This window comes from Macaca nemestrina, chromosome 1 (genome assembly GCF_043159975.1).
Source record: "Macaca nemestrina isolate mMacNem1 chromosome 1, mMacNem.hap1, whole genome shotgun sequence".
Lineage (NCBI taxonomy): Eukaryota > Metazoa > Chordata > Mammalia > Primates > Cercopithecidae > Macaca > Macaca nemestrina.
The window spans coordinates 100715873-100734045 of record NC_092125.1 but is presented as its reverse complement, the minus strand read 5'-3'; the positions used below and the strand labels follow the sequence as shown (position 1 = coordinate 100734045).

Sequence of the window (18173 nt, the reverse complement as noted above, 5' to 3'; positions counted from 1 at the left end):
CCACTTTTGCTGTTTCACAGCCATTGTCACGGCTGCCTTCAGGCCCTGGAGCGTGTGTGGTGATTAGGGACTGGCCGGATCCCCAGCACAGCACAGATGCCTCATGAAAGAGTGGCCAGACTGTTTTATACGTGGATTCCGGATGCCAGTTCTCCTCACTGGGCAGGACCTCCTGACTTCAGACTCCAGCTACTCCCTGCCTGGGCTATGGTGACTATAGCATCTCTATACTTCCCTGGGATGGAACTCCTAGCGGGAAAGTTAGGCTGACATTTTTCCTGTCTTGCAGCCCTCACATCAATTGCCTTCAGGTTCTGAAGGAAGGGCAGTGATTGGTGATGGGTGGATCCCCAGCACATTGGAGCCACCCCACGGAGAAGTGGCTGGAGTGTTGTAAACATAGGTCCCTGTTCACATTTCTCCTCACTGGGTGGGGCCCTCAGGCCTAGGGCTCGAACACAACTACCCTGCCCCCTCCTGAACACTTCAGTGGAAAGCAGCTTTGCATTTGTCTCAGGAGAAAATCTCAGAGACTACCCACAACTCCTCCACCATTGCAGCTGCAGTGGCACTGCCCTAACTGCGCTTGGGCCATGAAAGAAACAAAGGATCTGGTCACTATGCTGGCACCTCCAGCGCACAACAGCGAGCACTGGAGAGGAGTCCAGTCTCTCTTCCCTATGAGCTCCCAGCCCCACTCTTCACCAGACAGGGCTCCTGGCTTTGAACTACAGAACAGCTGCCTCACCCATGGCTAAGCATAATGTCTGCTAGTGACTCTGTGTTTCCCTGGAGGGTCCCAGAGGCAACTGACTGACCCACTGCAATGGCCAAAGCAGTGGTTCTGCCCCGATCCCCTTAGTCCAAGGAAGAAACAAAGACCCCGAGAGTTTCACCTGCGCTTCTAGCATACCACAGTCACCATACAGGCAGTGAGGCACAGTCTCTTCTCCCTATGAATCCTCAGTGCCCCACTCTTCAATGAGCTGAGCCCCTAGTTGTGGCCAGCAATGTAACTGCCCATTTCCTCGCTGAACATTCCCTGTAGCAGTGGCTCTGCATTTCTCTGAGGTGCAGCTCCCAGAGGCAACCAAAAGCCCCTGTGCCACTGCTGCTGCAGTGGTACTGCCGTGCTGCCTTCAGACTGAGGAGGAGCTGCAGTTGCCCTTAGGAGAAGAACTCAGTCTATCTCTCTTGTGATCCACCCGTAGCCCTGCTCTTCACCAAACAAGGACCCTCTGGCTTGGACCCCCAGCACAGCTGCCCCATCTTAGGCCAATTGCACTGGCTGATAGCAGCTCCTCATTTCCCTGGGGTGGGCCACCAAGAGGCAAGTGAAAGGCCCTCTACCATACCACTGCTAAGGTTTCTTCTGCTGCAGCCTCCAAGCTGGGGAGGGAACATAAAGTCTGAGCTCACCCCAGAGCTGCAGTGTGCCAAACCAAGATCTGCAGCCAGTACTCAAGTGGGAAAGGAGCCCACACTTTCAGAGCACTGAGAGGGAGCATGCCTTGCCTATGGCAGAGCAAGAGTCTACCTACTGACCAGTACACTTAAACGCCACCTACTGGATCACAGCCCAAAACTTCAACACCAAAAATATTTTGCTAATATAGACCCCTGTGTAACCATGGACAAGAATTTAGCTAGAAATTAAAATCCTGCACAAAGCCTCAGCTCTCTAAAAACATCCAGGAAAGAAGGTTTCTAACTACTCAAAAGAAAGAAACAGTGCAAGAACTCTGGCAATTCAGAAAGCCAGAGTGTCTTGTTTCCTCCAAATGATTGCACTAGTTCCCCAGCAAAGGTTCTTAGCCAGGCTGAAATGGCTGAAATGACAGAAATAGAATTCAGATTATGGGTAGGAATTAAGATAATTGACATTCAAGAGAAAGTTAAAACTCAGCCCAAGAAATCTAAGGGTTTCAATAAAATGATACAGGAGCTGATAGAAAAAAATGGCCATCATAAAAAAGAACTAGATTGATCTGATAAAGCTGAAAAATACACTACAAGAATTTCATAATGCAATTGCATGTATTAACACCAGAATGAAATAACCTAAGGAAAAAACCTCAGAGTTCAAAGACTGGCTTTCTGAAATAACTCAATCAGAAACAAAATAAAGAAAAAAGGAACTAAAAAGAATGAAAAAAACCTCTGAGAAATATGGGATTATGTGAAGAGACAAAGTCTAGAACTCATTGGTGTCCCTGAAAGAGACAAGGAGAAAGCAAACACCTTTAAAACACATTTCAGGATATCAACCATGAAAACTTCCCCAACCTTGTTAGAGAGGCAAACTTTCAAATTCAGAGTACATAGAGAACTCCTGTGAGATACTACACAAAAAGACCATCCCCAAGACACATAATCATAAGCTTCTCCAAGGTTGAAATGAATTTTAAAATGTTAAAGACAGCTAGAAAGAAAGGGCAGGTCATCTACAAAACGAACCCTATCGGGCTAACAGCAGAACTTTCAACAGGAGCCTGACAAGCCAGAAGAGCTTTGGGCCTATATCCAGCATTCTTAAAAAAAATAATTTTCAGTCAATAATTTCATATACAGTCAAACAAATCTTCATAAATGAAAAAAGAAATGAGGTCCCTTTTAGACAAACAGATGCTGAGGGAATTTGTTACCACCAGACCTGCCTTATAAGAGATACTGAAAATTATGGAAAGGAAAGAACATTACCAGACACTACAAAAACACAATTAAGTACACAGAATAGTGACACTATAAAGCAACCACACAAACAAGTCTGCATAATAATCGGCTAACAACACAATGACAGTATCAAATCTGCAGATGTCAATATTAACCTTTAATGTAAACAGACTACACACTCCACTTAAAAGGCACAGAGTGGCAAGCTGGATAAAGAAGCAAGACCCAATGGTATACTGTCTTCAAGAGACCTATCTCACACGCAATGACACCCATTAGCTCAAAATAAAGAGACAAAGAAAAATCTACCAAACAAACAGAAAGCAGAAATAAAAAACAGAGGGTGCCATCCTAATTTCAGACAAAACAGACTTTAAACCAACAAAGAGTTAAAAAGACAAAGAAGGGCATTTCATAATGGTAAAGGCTTTGATTTAACAAGAAGACCTAAATATCTTGAATATATACACACACAACACAGGTGCACCTACACTCATAAAACAAGTTCTCAGAGACCCACAAAGAGACTTAGATTCACATACAATAATAGCGGGAGACTTCAACACCACACTGGCAGTATTAGATTGATCATTGAGGCAAAAGAAATAGCAAAGATATTCAGGACCTGCACTCAATACTTGACCAGATGGACCTAATGAACATTTACAGAACTCTCCACCTAAAACCACGGAACACACATTCTTCTTATTGCCACATAGCACACACTCTAAAATTGACCACACGATCAGATATAAAACAATCCTCAGCAAATTCAAGAAAACAGAATCATACTAGCCACCTTCTCAGAACATAGTGCAATAAAAGTATAAATCTATAGTAAGAAAATGGCTCCAACCATACAGTTACATGGAAATTAAACAATCTTCTCCTGAATGACTTTTGGGTGAATAATGAAGGCAGAAATAAAGAAATTCTTTGAAACTAATGAGAACAAAGATAAAATACATCAGAATCTCTGGGACATTGCTAAGTCAGTCTTAAGAGAGAGGTTTGTAGCACTAAGCACTCACATCAAAAAATTTAAAAGATCTCACATTAACAACCTAACATCACAACTAGAACTAGAAAAACAAGAACAATCAATCCACAAGTTAGCAGGACACAAGAAATAACCAATATCAGAGCTAAACTAAAAGAAATTGAGATGTAAAAAAAAAAAAAACAGACAAAAGATCAACAAAGCCAGGAGTTCACCTATTGAAAAAATTAATAAGAGAGATTGCTAGATAGACTAAAAAAAGAGACAAGATCTAAATAAACACAATTAGAAATGACAAAGGGAAATTACCACTGACCCCACAGAAATACAACAATCCTTCAGAGACTACTATAATCAACTCTATGCACACAAGCTATAAAACCTAGAAGAAGTGGATAAATTCCTAGAAACATATAACCTCTGAAGACTAACCCAGGAGGAAATTGAGTATCTAAATAGACCAATAACAAGTTCTGAAATTGAATCGGTAAGGAAAAGTCTACCAACTAAAAGTAGCCCATGACCAGATGGATTCACAGCCAAATGCTATCAGATGCATAAAGAAGGGTTGGTACCATTCCTACTGAAACTATTCCAAAATTTGAGGAGGAGGGACTCCTCTCCAATTCATTCTATGAGGTTAGCATCATCCTGATACCAAAAGGCAGAGACACAACAAAAAAAGAAAACTTCAGGTGGTTATTCTTGATGAACACAGATGCAAAAATCCTCAACAAAATACAAGTAAACAAAATCCAGCAGTACATCAAAAACCTAATTCAACACAGTCAAGTAGGCTTTATCTCTGGAATACAAGATTACATACACAAAGCAATAAATGTGATTCATCACATAAACAGAACTAAAATCAAATGCTACATAATCATCTCAATCGATGCAGAAACAGCTTCCAATAAAATGCAACATCCCTTCATGTTAAAAACGCTAAATACGCTAGACATTGAATGAACACACTTCAAAATAATAAGAACCATCTCCAGTAAACCCACAGCCAATATCATACCTTATGGACAAAAGCTAGAAGCACTCCCCTTGAAAACTGAAACAAGGAAAGGATGGCCTCTCTCACCATTGCTATTCAACAGAGTACTAGAAATCCTGGCCAGAGGAATCAGGCAAGATAAAGAAATAAAAGGCATCCAAGTAGGAAAAGAGAAAGTCAAAATATCCCTTTTTGCAGATGCCAAAATCCTATACTTAGAAAAACCCATAGTCTCTACAGAAAAGCTCTTTGATCTCATAAACAGCTTCAGCAAAGTTTCAGGATACAAAATCAATATACAAAAATCAGTACACATTCCTATAAACCAACAACATCCAAGCTGAGAGTCAAAACAGGAATGTAACTCCATTCACAATTGCCACAGAAATTGACAAAAAGATTTCTTGTATTCATCAAGGTTGGAAATCACCATACAACATTTTTTTTCTAGAGCAGACTCTTTGTGGGATGAGAGGGTTTTCTTAGAATGTAGTATGTTTTGTATATTGTCTCTTATGTGACAGGCACTGTGTACATCACTTTGGATCCATTTTTCTCATAATCTTCAAATCAAAATAGTGAGGCAATCATTTCATTTTTTAGATGAGGAAACTGAAGTTTGGAGAGGTTAGGCAATCACAGAGAGGCTAACCAAGGAGGTAGTTATTGTAGATAATTCCTATCTACAATAAGAATTACAAAACACTGCTCAAAAAAATGAGGGAACACAAACAAATAGAAAAAGTTCCATGCTCGTGGATAGGAAAAATCAATATTATTAAAAATGGCCATATTTCTCAAAGCAATGTACAGATTCAATGCTATTCCTATCAAACCACCAATGACATTCTTCACAGAATTAGAAAACACTATTTTAAAATTTATATAAAACCAAAAATGAACTTGAATAGTCAAAGCATTCCTAAGCAAAAAGAACAATGCTGGAGGTATCACTTTGCCCAACTTCAAACTATACTACAAGGTTACAGTAACCAAAACAGCATAGTACTGGTACAAAAACAGACACATCGACCAATGGAACAGAATAGAGAGCTCAGAAATAAGGCCACCCAACTACAATCACTGGATCTTTGACAAAGTTGACAATAACAAGCAATGGGGTAAGGACGCTTTTTTCAATAAATGGTGCTGGGATAACTGGCTAGCCATATGCAGAAGATTAAAACTGGACCCCTTCCTTACACCATATAGAAAAGTCAACTCAAGATGAATTGAAGACTTCAGTGTAAAACCTAAAACTATAAAATCCCTGGAAGATGACCTAGAAAATACCATTCTGGATACAGGACCTGGCAAAGACTTCATTTTGAAGATGCCATAAACAATTAAAACATAGAGGAAAAAATGACAAATAGGACTTCATTAAACTAATGAGCTTCTGCACAGCAAAAGAAACTACCAACAAAGTAATCAAACAATCTACAGAATGAGAAAAAAAAATTGCAAACTCTGCACCCAACAAAGATCTGTTATCCAGAATCTATAAGGAATGTAAACAAATTTACAAGAAAAAAAAGGGCCACCCCATTCAAAAGTGGGTAAAGGACATGAACAAACATTTCTCAATAGAAAACATACACATGGCCAACAAACATATGAAAAAAAGTTCAACATCACTAATTATTAGAGAAATGCAAATCAAAACCACAATGAGATAACATCTCACACCAATCAGAGTGACTGTTATTGAAAAGTCAAAAAATAACAGATGCTGGTGAGCTTGCACAGAAAAGGGAACACTTATATACTGCCAGTGGGAGTGTTAATTAGTTCAGCCATTGTGGAAAGCAGTGTGACATTTCCTCAGAGAACTTAAAACAGAACTCCCATTTAACCCAGCAATTCTAGTACTGGGCATATACCCAAAGGAATATAAATTATTCTACCACAAAGACACATGCATGCATACGTTCGTTGCACCACTATTCACAATAGCAAAGACATGGAATCACCCTAAATGTCCACCGACGTTAGACTGGATAAAGAAAGTGTGGCACATGTACACAATGGAATACTACACAGCCACAAAAAACAAACAGATCATGTCCTTTGCACCAACATGAATGGAGTTGGATGCCATTATCCTAAGCAACTTAATTCAAGAATAGAAAACCCAATGCCACATGTTGTTACTTATAAATGGAGCTAAACAATGAGAACACATGGACCCAAAGAGGAGAACAACAGACACTGGGGCCTACTTGAAGAAAGACGATGGGAAGAGGGAGAGGATTAAAAAACAAGTCTTAGTGGGTATCAGGCTTAATACTTGGGTGATGAAATAATCTGTCCACCAAACCCCTGTGACATGCAGTTTACCTATATAACAAACCTGCACATGTACCTCTGAACCTTACGGTCAATATTCAAATCCAGGCTTAATGAACTCTAAAACTTAAGTATTTCATGGTCATATATTGCTTCCAAAGTCAGAATGTAGATGTCAAAATTTCTGAAATATTTTTCTATATATTTAAAGTTAGACATTGTTATGGCTTGAGTTTGTTTCCATAATTCAGGTTCTGCAAGGCTTCTCTTGAGAAATTAGATAACTGTGACTCACTATCTCATTTTTTGTCTTTAACTGCCATGTTAAGGCCTATGGATCAGATGCCTATATCTTCAGTGAATGGGCAGGCAACTTGAAGCTAAGGTAAAAGGAAAACTGAATCGCTATCCTCCAATCTAGTATATTACCCATTACCAAACGGCACTCAGACCAACCTTCTTTCTGCATCCCTAATACATGCGTACCAGTTGAAGACAGGACTCCTATGTAAGGAGTTCTCATTTTTTCATTTTGTTTTGTTACTGCTTTTGTTCTTATTGACTGGTCCATTCCAATAATTCATATTTCTCTGTACACTTTCTAAAATTGCTATTTGTGGATGGTGATATCAATCTAGCCTCTTTGCCATCTTACTTCAGGTGGTTAGATGAATCTCATTCCTAGTCATTATCAGCTCCGATCCATTTGTTCTCTGCTACAACATTTAAAGACAATCCGTTTTCTGACGCATAATGGCTTAGACATAATGGAGCGACAGTTTCTAAGTTATCTTGTCTAAATACATAATACAGCCATTTCTACATTCATAGGAATTATTCTGCTATACATAAAATCCCTTAGATACAATAATTTTAGAAAGAGGCACGTATCTCCATGGCCACCTACACCTAAATGCACCATGGACCTTTTCTGCTTTGGTGACCCACTCAAAGGTTGTCTCACCACTCAATCTATGATTCACCAGCTGAGCAGGAAAGACTTGCCCTTTTACTCGTTTTGTGTATGAAATAGGTTCATTATGCTTTGGGATCTAAACTCCGAAGACGACAGAAGCATGACCATCTGTCATGACTCATCTAAAGCATAGATAACAGAATGGCATGAGTCATGATCAGGGATGGTTGTAGGGAGAAATTACTATGAGGAAAATAATCAACAACTATTTAAATTAGTATCCAACCAAAGCTAAGATCTTAGGCATCCAAATTCTGCTACTGTAATGAAAATGTTTTTATTTGTATTTTATTTTGTATATTTAATTTTTAATGATTTAGGGGGTACAAGTGCAGCTGTGTTATATGGCTAAATAGCACAGTGATGAAGTTGGGACTTTTAGTGTATCCATCACCTGGATAGTGTATGTTGTACCCATTAGATAATCTCTCATCCCTCACCCTATTCCCACACTTCCATCTTTCTGAGTCTCCAGTGTCGATTATCACACCGCCTCTATGTCCAATATCACTTCTTGGCCTTTCCACTGAGATAACTGTAATATCTGATCTTATCAGTTTTGACTTATTTTGAAGAGATACTTGTTCAATCCACTTTTATCAATGAGATTAGACTACTAACTTTGGTAAAAGGGAATAGAGACTAGCTTATTTAATATTCTTCCCATACCTCCTCAGTGAGATTTTCTACAACTGGGTCAACATAAAGCATAAAATATCTGTGAATAGAGCAAACACACAAACCCTGCATATACTATAACAATGAAAATAATGATATTTCTTCTTATTGAGCATTTACTGGATTCTAAAGTAAAGCTATGTTTATTACAAAATTTATAGCATATATTCTTTATTGTATATCCATGAAGATGCAACATATATCCCATTTCACATATGAGAATCATGAGGTTCAAAGCAGTTAGAAATCTCTCCGAAGTTAATAAAGATAATTAGTGTTAGATGCAAGATTCATATTCAACTTAGTCAATTAAAAAGTTTTTGTAGTTTAGGGAGTATGTTTCTTCCAGTGTGAGAGTAAATATTAAAATATCTGTAATGTATCAGTAAGCATTTCAAATAGTGTTGAATTTTACATTTGGTTTTATAATACAGACTCTTGAAGCTTCTAAAACAGGATGAGGTACACAAGATGACTAGGGTTTGTTGTCCTCACTAGGAAACCACCATAAGCAAACAGATCTTTCAGCACTTTTCTTCCATCTCCTTAAGGACAAAAGAAAAATGCTATGGAAATCTACAAGTAGAAATAAATGAGAGCAATTTGATATTGGAAGTAGAATGTCCTTAAGTGCTTCCCTTAGTGACATTAGAGAGAGTCACGTATGATTTTCTGGACACCCACTATCCTTACATTAACAAGGTATAAAAAAAGACAGTTACTGGGAATGCCCTAGTGAAATCTGGAATGGTTCTGATTACTGTTGGGAATCCTGAAGGATTTTGGATACCTGATGCACATCACTGGATAACCAGAACCCTGACTGGAACTGTGCTTTCAGAGAGTGCTGATAGCAAAATGAAGATCAGTATGCCCAAACAACTGACAGCTGAGTTTTCTGGGTCCTGAAGTGCAAATTACGGGAATCCTTTGCGTATTTGCTTGATGAAAATGGCTTCCATCCATTCGGCTAACATTGTTCTGAAACTTCTACCCTTATAACCTAGAAGGTTGTTTAACAAAAATAACTCCAGCAGAGGTGCTTGACCAAGTTAGCCTAGACGAGTTTTCACCAGAAACAGAGCCAAGGCCCAATCACACACCTATAGAATTTCAATCAATAAAATGAAGGATGAATGCCATTTGTGAATGTGCAGGTGAAGAGGTTAGGATATCTAAAGTTATGCTGTTTTCCAGAGAAAATGCAAGAGGGATGACAATGTAAAAAGAAGAAAAGAAAAAATAAATTTAAAAAAGCAAAACAGATAGATGATGATATAGATATAGATGATATAGATAGATATAGATATAGAGGCAGATACATAATCAGGCTTCATCTCATAGTGAAACCATTAATCAGAAAAGTCAATCTTTTCCTCAGAACACAGATGCCAGAATCACCCGAACATATGACTCCAATAAGTTAATATCCTCTCAAAAGTGGATAGTCTGCATAGGTAAGCTTCAGGCGTCAGAGAACCTCCAACTCTGAACCATCCTCAGATGTCACAGAAAATGTCACAAACCCCACCTGGTAGTTCTTTAACCAAAGTACCAGCTTCTTGTTGCCATTCTTTGTGCCTCCCTTTGTTATAATTAAAGGGATAATCAGTATCTTGACAGAGCTTTTCAATCAATATCTGGCTAAATACAGTTTTTTATTTTACTGTATTTCTCATTCATCTATTAAGTATGTAATCAGAGATGCTACTAGATTCTCAGATTTTTATGATTTATAAGGGATACATTAATAAAATCATTCCTGACCTAAAGACATTATTGTGATTTATGGTCCAGATATAGAGAAAGAGTGGAGGAGAGTATACAAAGATGAAGAAATACAAGAATGTGTTCCTCTCTTACATTGTATTGTTCATTCACAGCTTTCCCCCTTTGCTTCAGAACCATAACTCACAGTTTATTTTCAACATTCTTACTCTTTCCTATATGCGTTGTTTCATATACGGTACCCCCTTTGTCTGGAATCTTTTTCTCCTATTCCTTCCCTGGCCCTTATATATTTCTGGGCCAGCCTAAAACTGTCCTCAAGCAAGACCTCCTGATAACCCCATCCAAACATAAGACAGATCATCTCTTTGTGTCCTTCACGTGTCCATTTATTTCCTTTATAATACTTGTCACCACAGTAATTAGAGTATATTTTCAACCCTGTAAGTAATTGAAATTACATATACTACCTGCTCAGGTAAGTAAAAACAAGAGTCCATGAATGAGTTTATATCTGTGTGTATCAAATCCTATTCCACACTACATTTTACTTACCAGTAAGTTGGACTGTGTAATCACCTGCCTCTGTGCCACAGCACCCTCTATCAGCAGTGAACAAGAAGTCAACTTACAGAAAAAAAAAGGGGAGTATTAAGTCGTTATTCTCTCATTTACTTTTTCGCCCAGGCCCCAAGATCCACACTGACACAGCCTACAGCCTCAATGACTCCCCCACATCTATGAGTTGATGACGGACTTATTCTTTACAGGAGTTTGCTATATGTGATTGGATTTTTCTTTATTATTTTGTTATCGTTACCCAAAGTTCATATTTTCCTGAAGAGTGTCTACAGATTTTATCTGGTGGATCAGTAAGCAGGCAGTGTGTTTTTGTCATCTTGGCAGAAGTGGCCTCAAATAGACCCCATGCCTAATCATTGCCAGCTCAGATCCATTTTCTCTTAAACTATAATGCTAGTTTCTGTGTATGCTGAAATGTGGGTTAAGAAAACTAAATGTGGCCGGGCGCGGTGGCTCAAGCCTGTAATCCCAGCACTTTGGGAGGCCGAGACGGGCGGATCACGAGGTCAGGAGATCGAGACCATCCTGGCGAACACGGTGAAACCCCGTCTCTACTAAAAAAATACAAAAAACTAGCCGGGCGAGGTGGCGGGCGCCTGTAGTCCCAGCTACACAGGAGGCTGAGGCAGGAGAATGGCGTGAACCCGGGAGGCGGAGCTTGCAGAGATCCGGCCACTGCGCTCCAGCCCCGGCGACAGAGCGAGACTCCGTCTCAAAAAAAAAAAAAAAAAAAAAAAAAAAAAAAAAAAAAAGAAAACTAAATGTATGCCAGCATCCAGAGAGATTAGCAGAGAGAAGATGCTATAAAAAGGGATTTTCACACACACACACACACACACACACACACACACACACACATCCAACTTATATAGGAAACTATTAAGCAGAAAAAACAGTTCTTTCTGTCATAAAGTGAAAGACTAAAGTACCCAAATTTATGACTCCAGAAGGATGAAGCCCGCCCAGGAGCACAGTCACCGCCTGCAAACTTTAGAATCATCTCACCAACTGCGGCCCCTCCTGTTTCTTCTGATACTTTCACCAACCGCCATCCAGCAGTTCCTTAAATAAGGTACCACCTTTCTATTTCCATTCCTGTACCTCTAAAATATAATTGTAGGGGCAATCAGAGTCTTCAGAGGGATTCTCATTTAAACTCTGACTATATATTATTTCATTATTTTACTACATTTCTCATTCATTTATCAGTATATAATTGGACATGCCACTGGATTCTAAGTCTTTCAATACTCACAAAACATGCATTCATGAAATCAATTCTGTCTTCAAGAAGATTACTGTTTTTCATTGGTGCAAACATAGTGTATGTGGGGAGGTATCCAGACAAGGAGAAATGAATACAACAGTGTGTTCGTACCTTCCATTCCAGTCTCCTTTCACAATTTTCCACTATGACTAATGACCATAACTTAGGATTGATATTCAAAATCCCTATTTCTTTACATAGCTAGTGTCTTGACATATGCTGCTTCCTTTGTTTAGAATCCCTTACTCTCATCTCTTCATTTGCCCCAATATATTTCTGGGCCAACCAAAATCCCCCTTCCTCAGAAAAACACTGCACTGATACCCTCCTCCTGCCATAGAACACATCATGCCAAGGTGTCCTGAATATTTCTCTTTATTTTATTTAGAACATTTATTAAAATTCTAATAATAGAGTGATCTTCAACCGTACTTGATATAAGTACAGCTCGTAGATTTCTTGTCCAGGAGAACATCAGACAAAGGTGAACTAATGAATTTATATCTAAGTGTTCCAATGAAATCCCAGCCTGCTTTTGCCATGATAGGACCAGTGGAGTCACCTCCACCTAGGGAACAGAAGACTGTGATCTACAGTGAGAAGGAAGGTGATGAAAGAGAAAGGCAAGAGGAGAATCATGTCACCACTCTTTTAGTTGAAGACATGTCACCATACAGACTAGTTGAAGACAGATAACCTATATACAGGGGTTCTCAATTTGTGGTAGTTTTTTGTTTGTTTATGTTTTTGTTGTTTTTGATAAGCCCAAGAATCATATTTTCCTCAATAAATTATACATAATTTATTTGAGAGTCAAAGCTAGCATGTCCTCTTTAGCCATCTTGGCTTAGGTGACCATGGATGGAACTCATATGTAGTCCTTACCAGCTCAGACCCACTTTTCTGTTACTTCATAGACATAATTGGACATCCCAGGACAACATTCTGGAAAAGAACTTATTTCTCCTACATTTTGGCTTTGAAGGGACTACGCAAAGTTTGCCTACGTTCTACCATTTTAAATATGCATTATGGTCTGTTTCTATAGCCATTAGATTTATTTGACTGTATCTAAACCTCCCGTAGCCCAGGAATCCCAGCTAGGGTCCTATGTCTCCTACACCTAACCACCCATCTAGCCATTTCTTCTTTGATATCTAGCACTTCCACAGGAGGCCTGGAAAATACATCTGATTACTTCCTCTGTGTTTCACTAGTTCTGAAAGAAGTCCTTGCTTTTATATATCATAAGTCACCCCAAAGTGATTGTTTGCATTATTAATTAATTACTAATGATTCATTCGTATAAATTTTTCTATGCTTTTGGATTTAAAGTCAAAAGCAGACCATTCTTATTTTTCATCTTTTGTCATGAGTCTCCTAAATCAAAGAATCCAAAATGGTTGGGAAAACAAATGGAGATATTACTGGCTCAGAATTACTATATGGGAAAAAAAGACGCTTTTAGTTTTATCCCGAATCACTACAACTTTATCTGGGGTTTCCACAAGAGGGTCAACATAAATCATAATTCATTTCTGGATCAGACTGACACACAAATCTTGCATAGTCTTTGAAATAGCAATGAAAATAAGATTTTTCTAACTGGGCATCTACTGGGTAAAGCTGGAAGTGAAAGTTATGTTTTTATGTATATGATTGCATTTATTCTTCAATACACCTCTATGAGCACAGTAGGAAGCCCATGTTCCAGGGAAAAAATGTGTTCTGCTCTAGACAAGTTAAGTTTGAGATTCCCACAGGACATCTAAGAATTATCCATCTTATATATAGAGCTTGAACTTGGATAATTTTGGCTGGGCCTTTTATGAATTACGTCAGTATAGACATAGTTGTTAAAACAGTGGATGTGACTGAAAGTACCTAATAGAATAGAAATAACGATGCCTCTCATTTACTGAGTATGCTGAATGACTCAGACTATTCTAAGGGTTTTTCAATAATTATCTTCATTAATCCTTTATAATCCAATTGTTTCATGTATTAACTCATTTAATTCTTTGTGGTACACAATGAACAGAAGAGGGAGTTAAATTTGAGGGTAGTCAACATAGCTCATAACAGTCCTAAATTACCAAGGATGTCCCTGAGCAAATCAGAACACAAAGCTAGCTGTCTTTAGTGAGAAACATCTCTGTGTAGACGGAGATGGTTGGATCTACATGACAAAGTTTATGCTGTTTGTCACATATAATCATGTGGGATTCCTGGAAAAAATAAAGGCTAATATTGGAATGCAAAAAGATCAGAACAAAGGCTAACACATTCAGACACACAAAAACGCAAAGGCTTTCTGATTGTTCCAGTTCTCAGGGCCATTTGTCAAAAGTCCCAAGCCTTCCTTGACACAGTTGCACCAGGAATACATTTTGTATGCTCCTTCTACCTTTCTGCCCAATGAGAAGTTTTCCTTTAGCCCTTGTCATTGGACACACGAGCTCCTTTCTCTATCCTGTTGTTCCCTGACATCTTCTGCCCTTTCACTTGGGCTCATGCTGGGTAGGAGTGAATATTGCATTTCATGGCCCCAACAGAGGGGGAAGATGTGACTCCAAGGACAGGAATTCATTAAAGGAGATAGGTGAGAATGAGAAAAGAGTCCTTCAGATGGAAATAGAAGAAGAGATGTGGCTCACAGGGAGGAGAGGCAGTGTGATTGAAGAAAGAAATGTATGACCACCTGCATCTCAACTGGTTTATTTTTGTCTCTTTATGCTTCAAGGTCACCAAGGACAAGGATATCAAACAAATACCGTTCAATCTTTATTCCAGTGTGGAAATTTTGCCTGAAGTCCTCCACCTAAAAACCTGATGCCACTGGTAATGATGTTTATGAAGATAAGATCGAAGCACAGAAAATAATATATGTATATATATATCTGGTTGAAATACTATATATATATATATATATATATATATATATATACACCAGCTATTAATTCTAGGAAATGGAGTATTAGGGGTGCATTTTATTTCATTAGTTTTACTTTTATGCATTTTCTTCATATCATATTTTGCATTCAGAGTTTTCATAATTTGAAAAAAAATAAATTTTTTCTTTATAAAAGAATGCTTCCATAGGAGTTCTTTAATCTGTGTGTGAGTTATTTAAAAGCAAATAAACTGTGGCCTGCAAGTCAGGGTGGGGCACACAGATTTATAGTTTGGATGGGATCTTTAAGGAATAGGCCCTGGTCAAGACTGAACTGACTATGCCCTGCCCAGAGAAACCAGACCAAGGGGGCAGGTAAGGGTGAAATCCAGCCTATGATTCTGTTGCAAGCACTGTGTCCTGGGAAGGAGTTGCTCTAGCCAAAACTAGAGATATCTTTTCAGAATTGGACTCCTGGAGGGGGAATAATTGGGTAATTTGCTTGCCAAACCAGGCACCTTCTGGTGATGTGCATGAAGGCACTTGCCTATGTTAAAGGAAATCCTGGCCCTGTTTGATGTAAATTACCTGGTTCTGTACATTTCCTTCAGCACCAACAGCTCCTCAGGAGCTCTCCAACCATATTTCCTCTTCTCACGTTGCATTGTATGAATCCATCAGAAAGTTGCCCCAGGCAGACAGTTAACTCAGACAAACTGAAGAATAATTAATTTAGTTTAGAGTAGAATGGCAGAAAGTCGGTATCTAAAACTTACAATGTATTTATAGATCATATATTTGGTACCTGCTACAATTATTTTGCGTCACTTAATCTTCACAGTAGCTCTAGACGGTTGACAGTTTTCTCCTTTTTACTCTCCATATATAAAGAAAAAAGAGCACAGAAAGCAAATTTACTTTCCAAGTGACATTTAGGTGGTCTTATATAGTCCTGATTTGACATCCAGGCCTGTTGTTCTGGCTTGGATTAGGTGTGCTAATGTTAGGAGAACAGGGATAAGATGCAAATTAAACAATGAATAAGACGGATTCCACCTAAGATGGAGAAAGCTGAAAAGAGCCTCACTCTCACCCTTATAATTATGAAAAAGTAGATAATTGCAAAATCACAATCTTCTGTACTCATCAGAGAACTGTGGTGATCTGAAGCTATATATGCCCAGTTAATCTAAGGAAAAGAGGCATTAAAGTTCTGCCTTTATGGTTTGGGCCAACAATCCAAGGAATAAATATAGTTGTTTTTTTTCCCCCTCTTGCCCTGCACCTTTCTGATTATGTCTTTTATGAGACATAAAGGTAAGAAGGTATGATAGATTCAGATACCATGAATAAGTTCTTTTAGACATTCTTTGTTGCCAAATATCATTGCGAATATTCACATATGTGTGTGTGTGTATGAGATAATTTGATTCATTTAGGAAAATCAAATTTTGAAGGATGTTTTGAAGCCACTGAATTGTTTCCTCATGTGCAGTGAAAAAACTGAAATTCAGAGATTGAATGAAGTGGTCAAAATCACATCATTCAGCTAGTTAGGAAACAGATTTCATCTTGAGAAGATGTCACAAACTGCTAAAACATCCTCCAAATTCAAATTTGACTTATGGACACTGAACAAATAACTGCTTTATATACAAATGATATTGGTATTCTGAGCTACTCAAATACATAATATTCATATTACTTTATGTAAACTAGGTATAATTGACCACTCTTGAGTATGTAGATGATGGTAATTAAGAGTTAGAGAATGAGTCATTTGGGTGCTTTGTCTAATGTGTTTGCTGATTTCTCCCTGAAATTGTAACTTCTAAGGACAGTCATGTCTGTAAATAAGATAAGAAAGGAATTATCTTCCACCCAAAAGAATTAGCCTGTTCACTGTGTTTTAATTTAAACAACTTCAACCTCTAATGCCTTGACCCCACTCTATCTTATATTTTTATATCTTACCACACATCAGAGCTCCTACTTGGGACCACAAGTAAGTGAGAATCTGGGCTTCCCCTAACTTTGAAATTTGTGAACCAAAGAGAAAGACAGAACAGCTCACAGAGATCTAATCTACCCTCATAGACAGTTTAGAGATCAGTTTGTACCAAGTGGTTCTCTGCAAGAGGCAGAGAAATAGCTCTGAGAGGATCTCTAGTGTATTATTAGCAAATGATTGTGACTGGAAGAGGCAAACCCAACACTGTCGGCAATATTATTTCTCTAAAACCACATAGTGAGGTATGTATTAGAATTTTATTATGATAAGAACACCTGAGATCAACCACTTAACAAATTTCAAGTTTACAATACAGGGTTAGCAACTACAAGCACAGTGTTGTGCAGCAGATCTGCAGAGCTTATTCATCTGGCAGATCTGAAATTGTATGTCCATCGAATAGCAGCTTCCATTTCCCCCTTCCTCTAGCCCCAGCCAACCACCATTTTATTTTCTGCTCCTGTAAGTTTGGCTATTATAGATACTTTACATAAGGGGACTCATGCAGTATTTATTCTCTTATGACTGGCTTATTACACTTAGCATAATGCCCTCAAGGTTCATTCATGCTGTAACTATGCAGAATTTCTTTCTTTAAGAAAAAATAACATTCCTTATCTATATACCTTATACCACATTTCTTATCTATTCACTCAAAACTGGGACATTTAGGTAGTTTTCACAGCTTGTCTATTTTGAATAATACTGTGATATACATGGGAGCACTGGTAATATCTCTTCAACTTCCTATTTTAATTATTTTGCATAAATACCAAGAAGAGGAAATCTTGGGTCATACGGTATTCATATTTTTTCTTCCAACTTTTATTTTAGATTCAAGGGCTACACGTGCAGGTTTGTTACATCAATAAGTTGCATGTCGGCTGGGATTGGCATACAAATGATTTTGTCACCCAGATAGTGAGCACAGTACCTGATAGGTAGTTTTTCAGTCTTCACCCTCCTCTCACCCTCCACCTTTAAGTAAACCACCAGGGTCTATTGTGCTTCTTTTTGTGTCCTTGCGTACCAGTGTTTAGCTCCTACTTATTAGTGAGAACAAGTGGTATTTG

At 38.3% G+C, this 18173-nt stretch overlaps 1 protein-coding gene across 2 annotated transcripts in view; it reads left to right on the top strand.

The window, feature by feature from the left end:
* LOC105498122 (pyrin and HIN domain family member 1) overlaps positions 1-15290 on the top strand; it is a 33978-nt gene extending 18688 nt beyond the window's left edge. For both annotated transcript variants that reach the window (XM_011769981.2, XM_011769980.2), the window contains exons 7-8: positions 11877-12001; positions 14940-15290. In XM_011769981.2, the coding sequence (XP_011768283.2) occupies positions 11877-11996 (120 nt within the window). In that variant the 3' untranslated portion in view covers positions 11997-12001; positions 14940-15290. The remainder of the gene's footprint in view (positions 1-11876; positions 12002-14939) is intronic.
* Positions 15291-18173: the final 2883 nt, after the last annotated feature.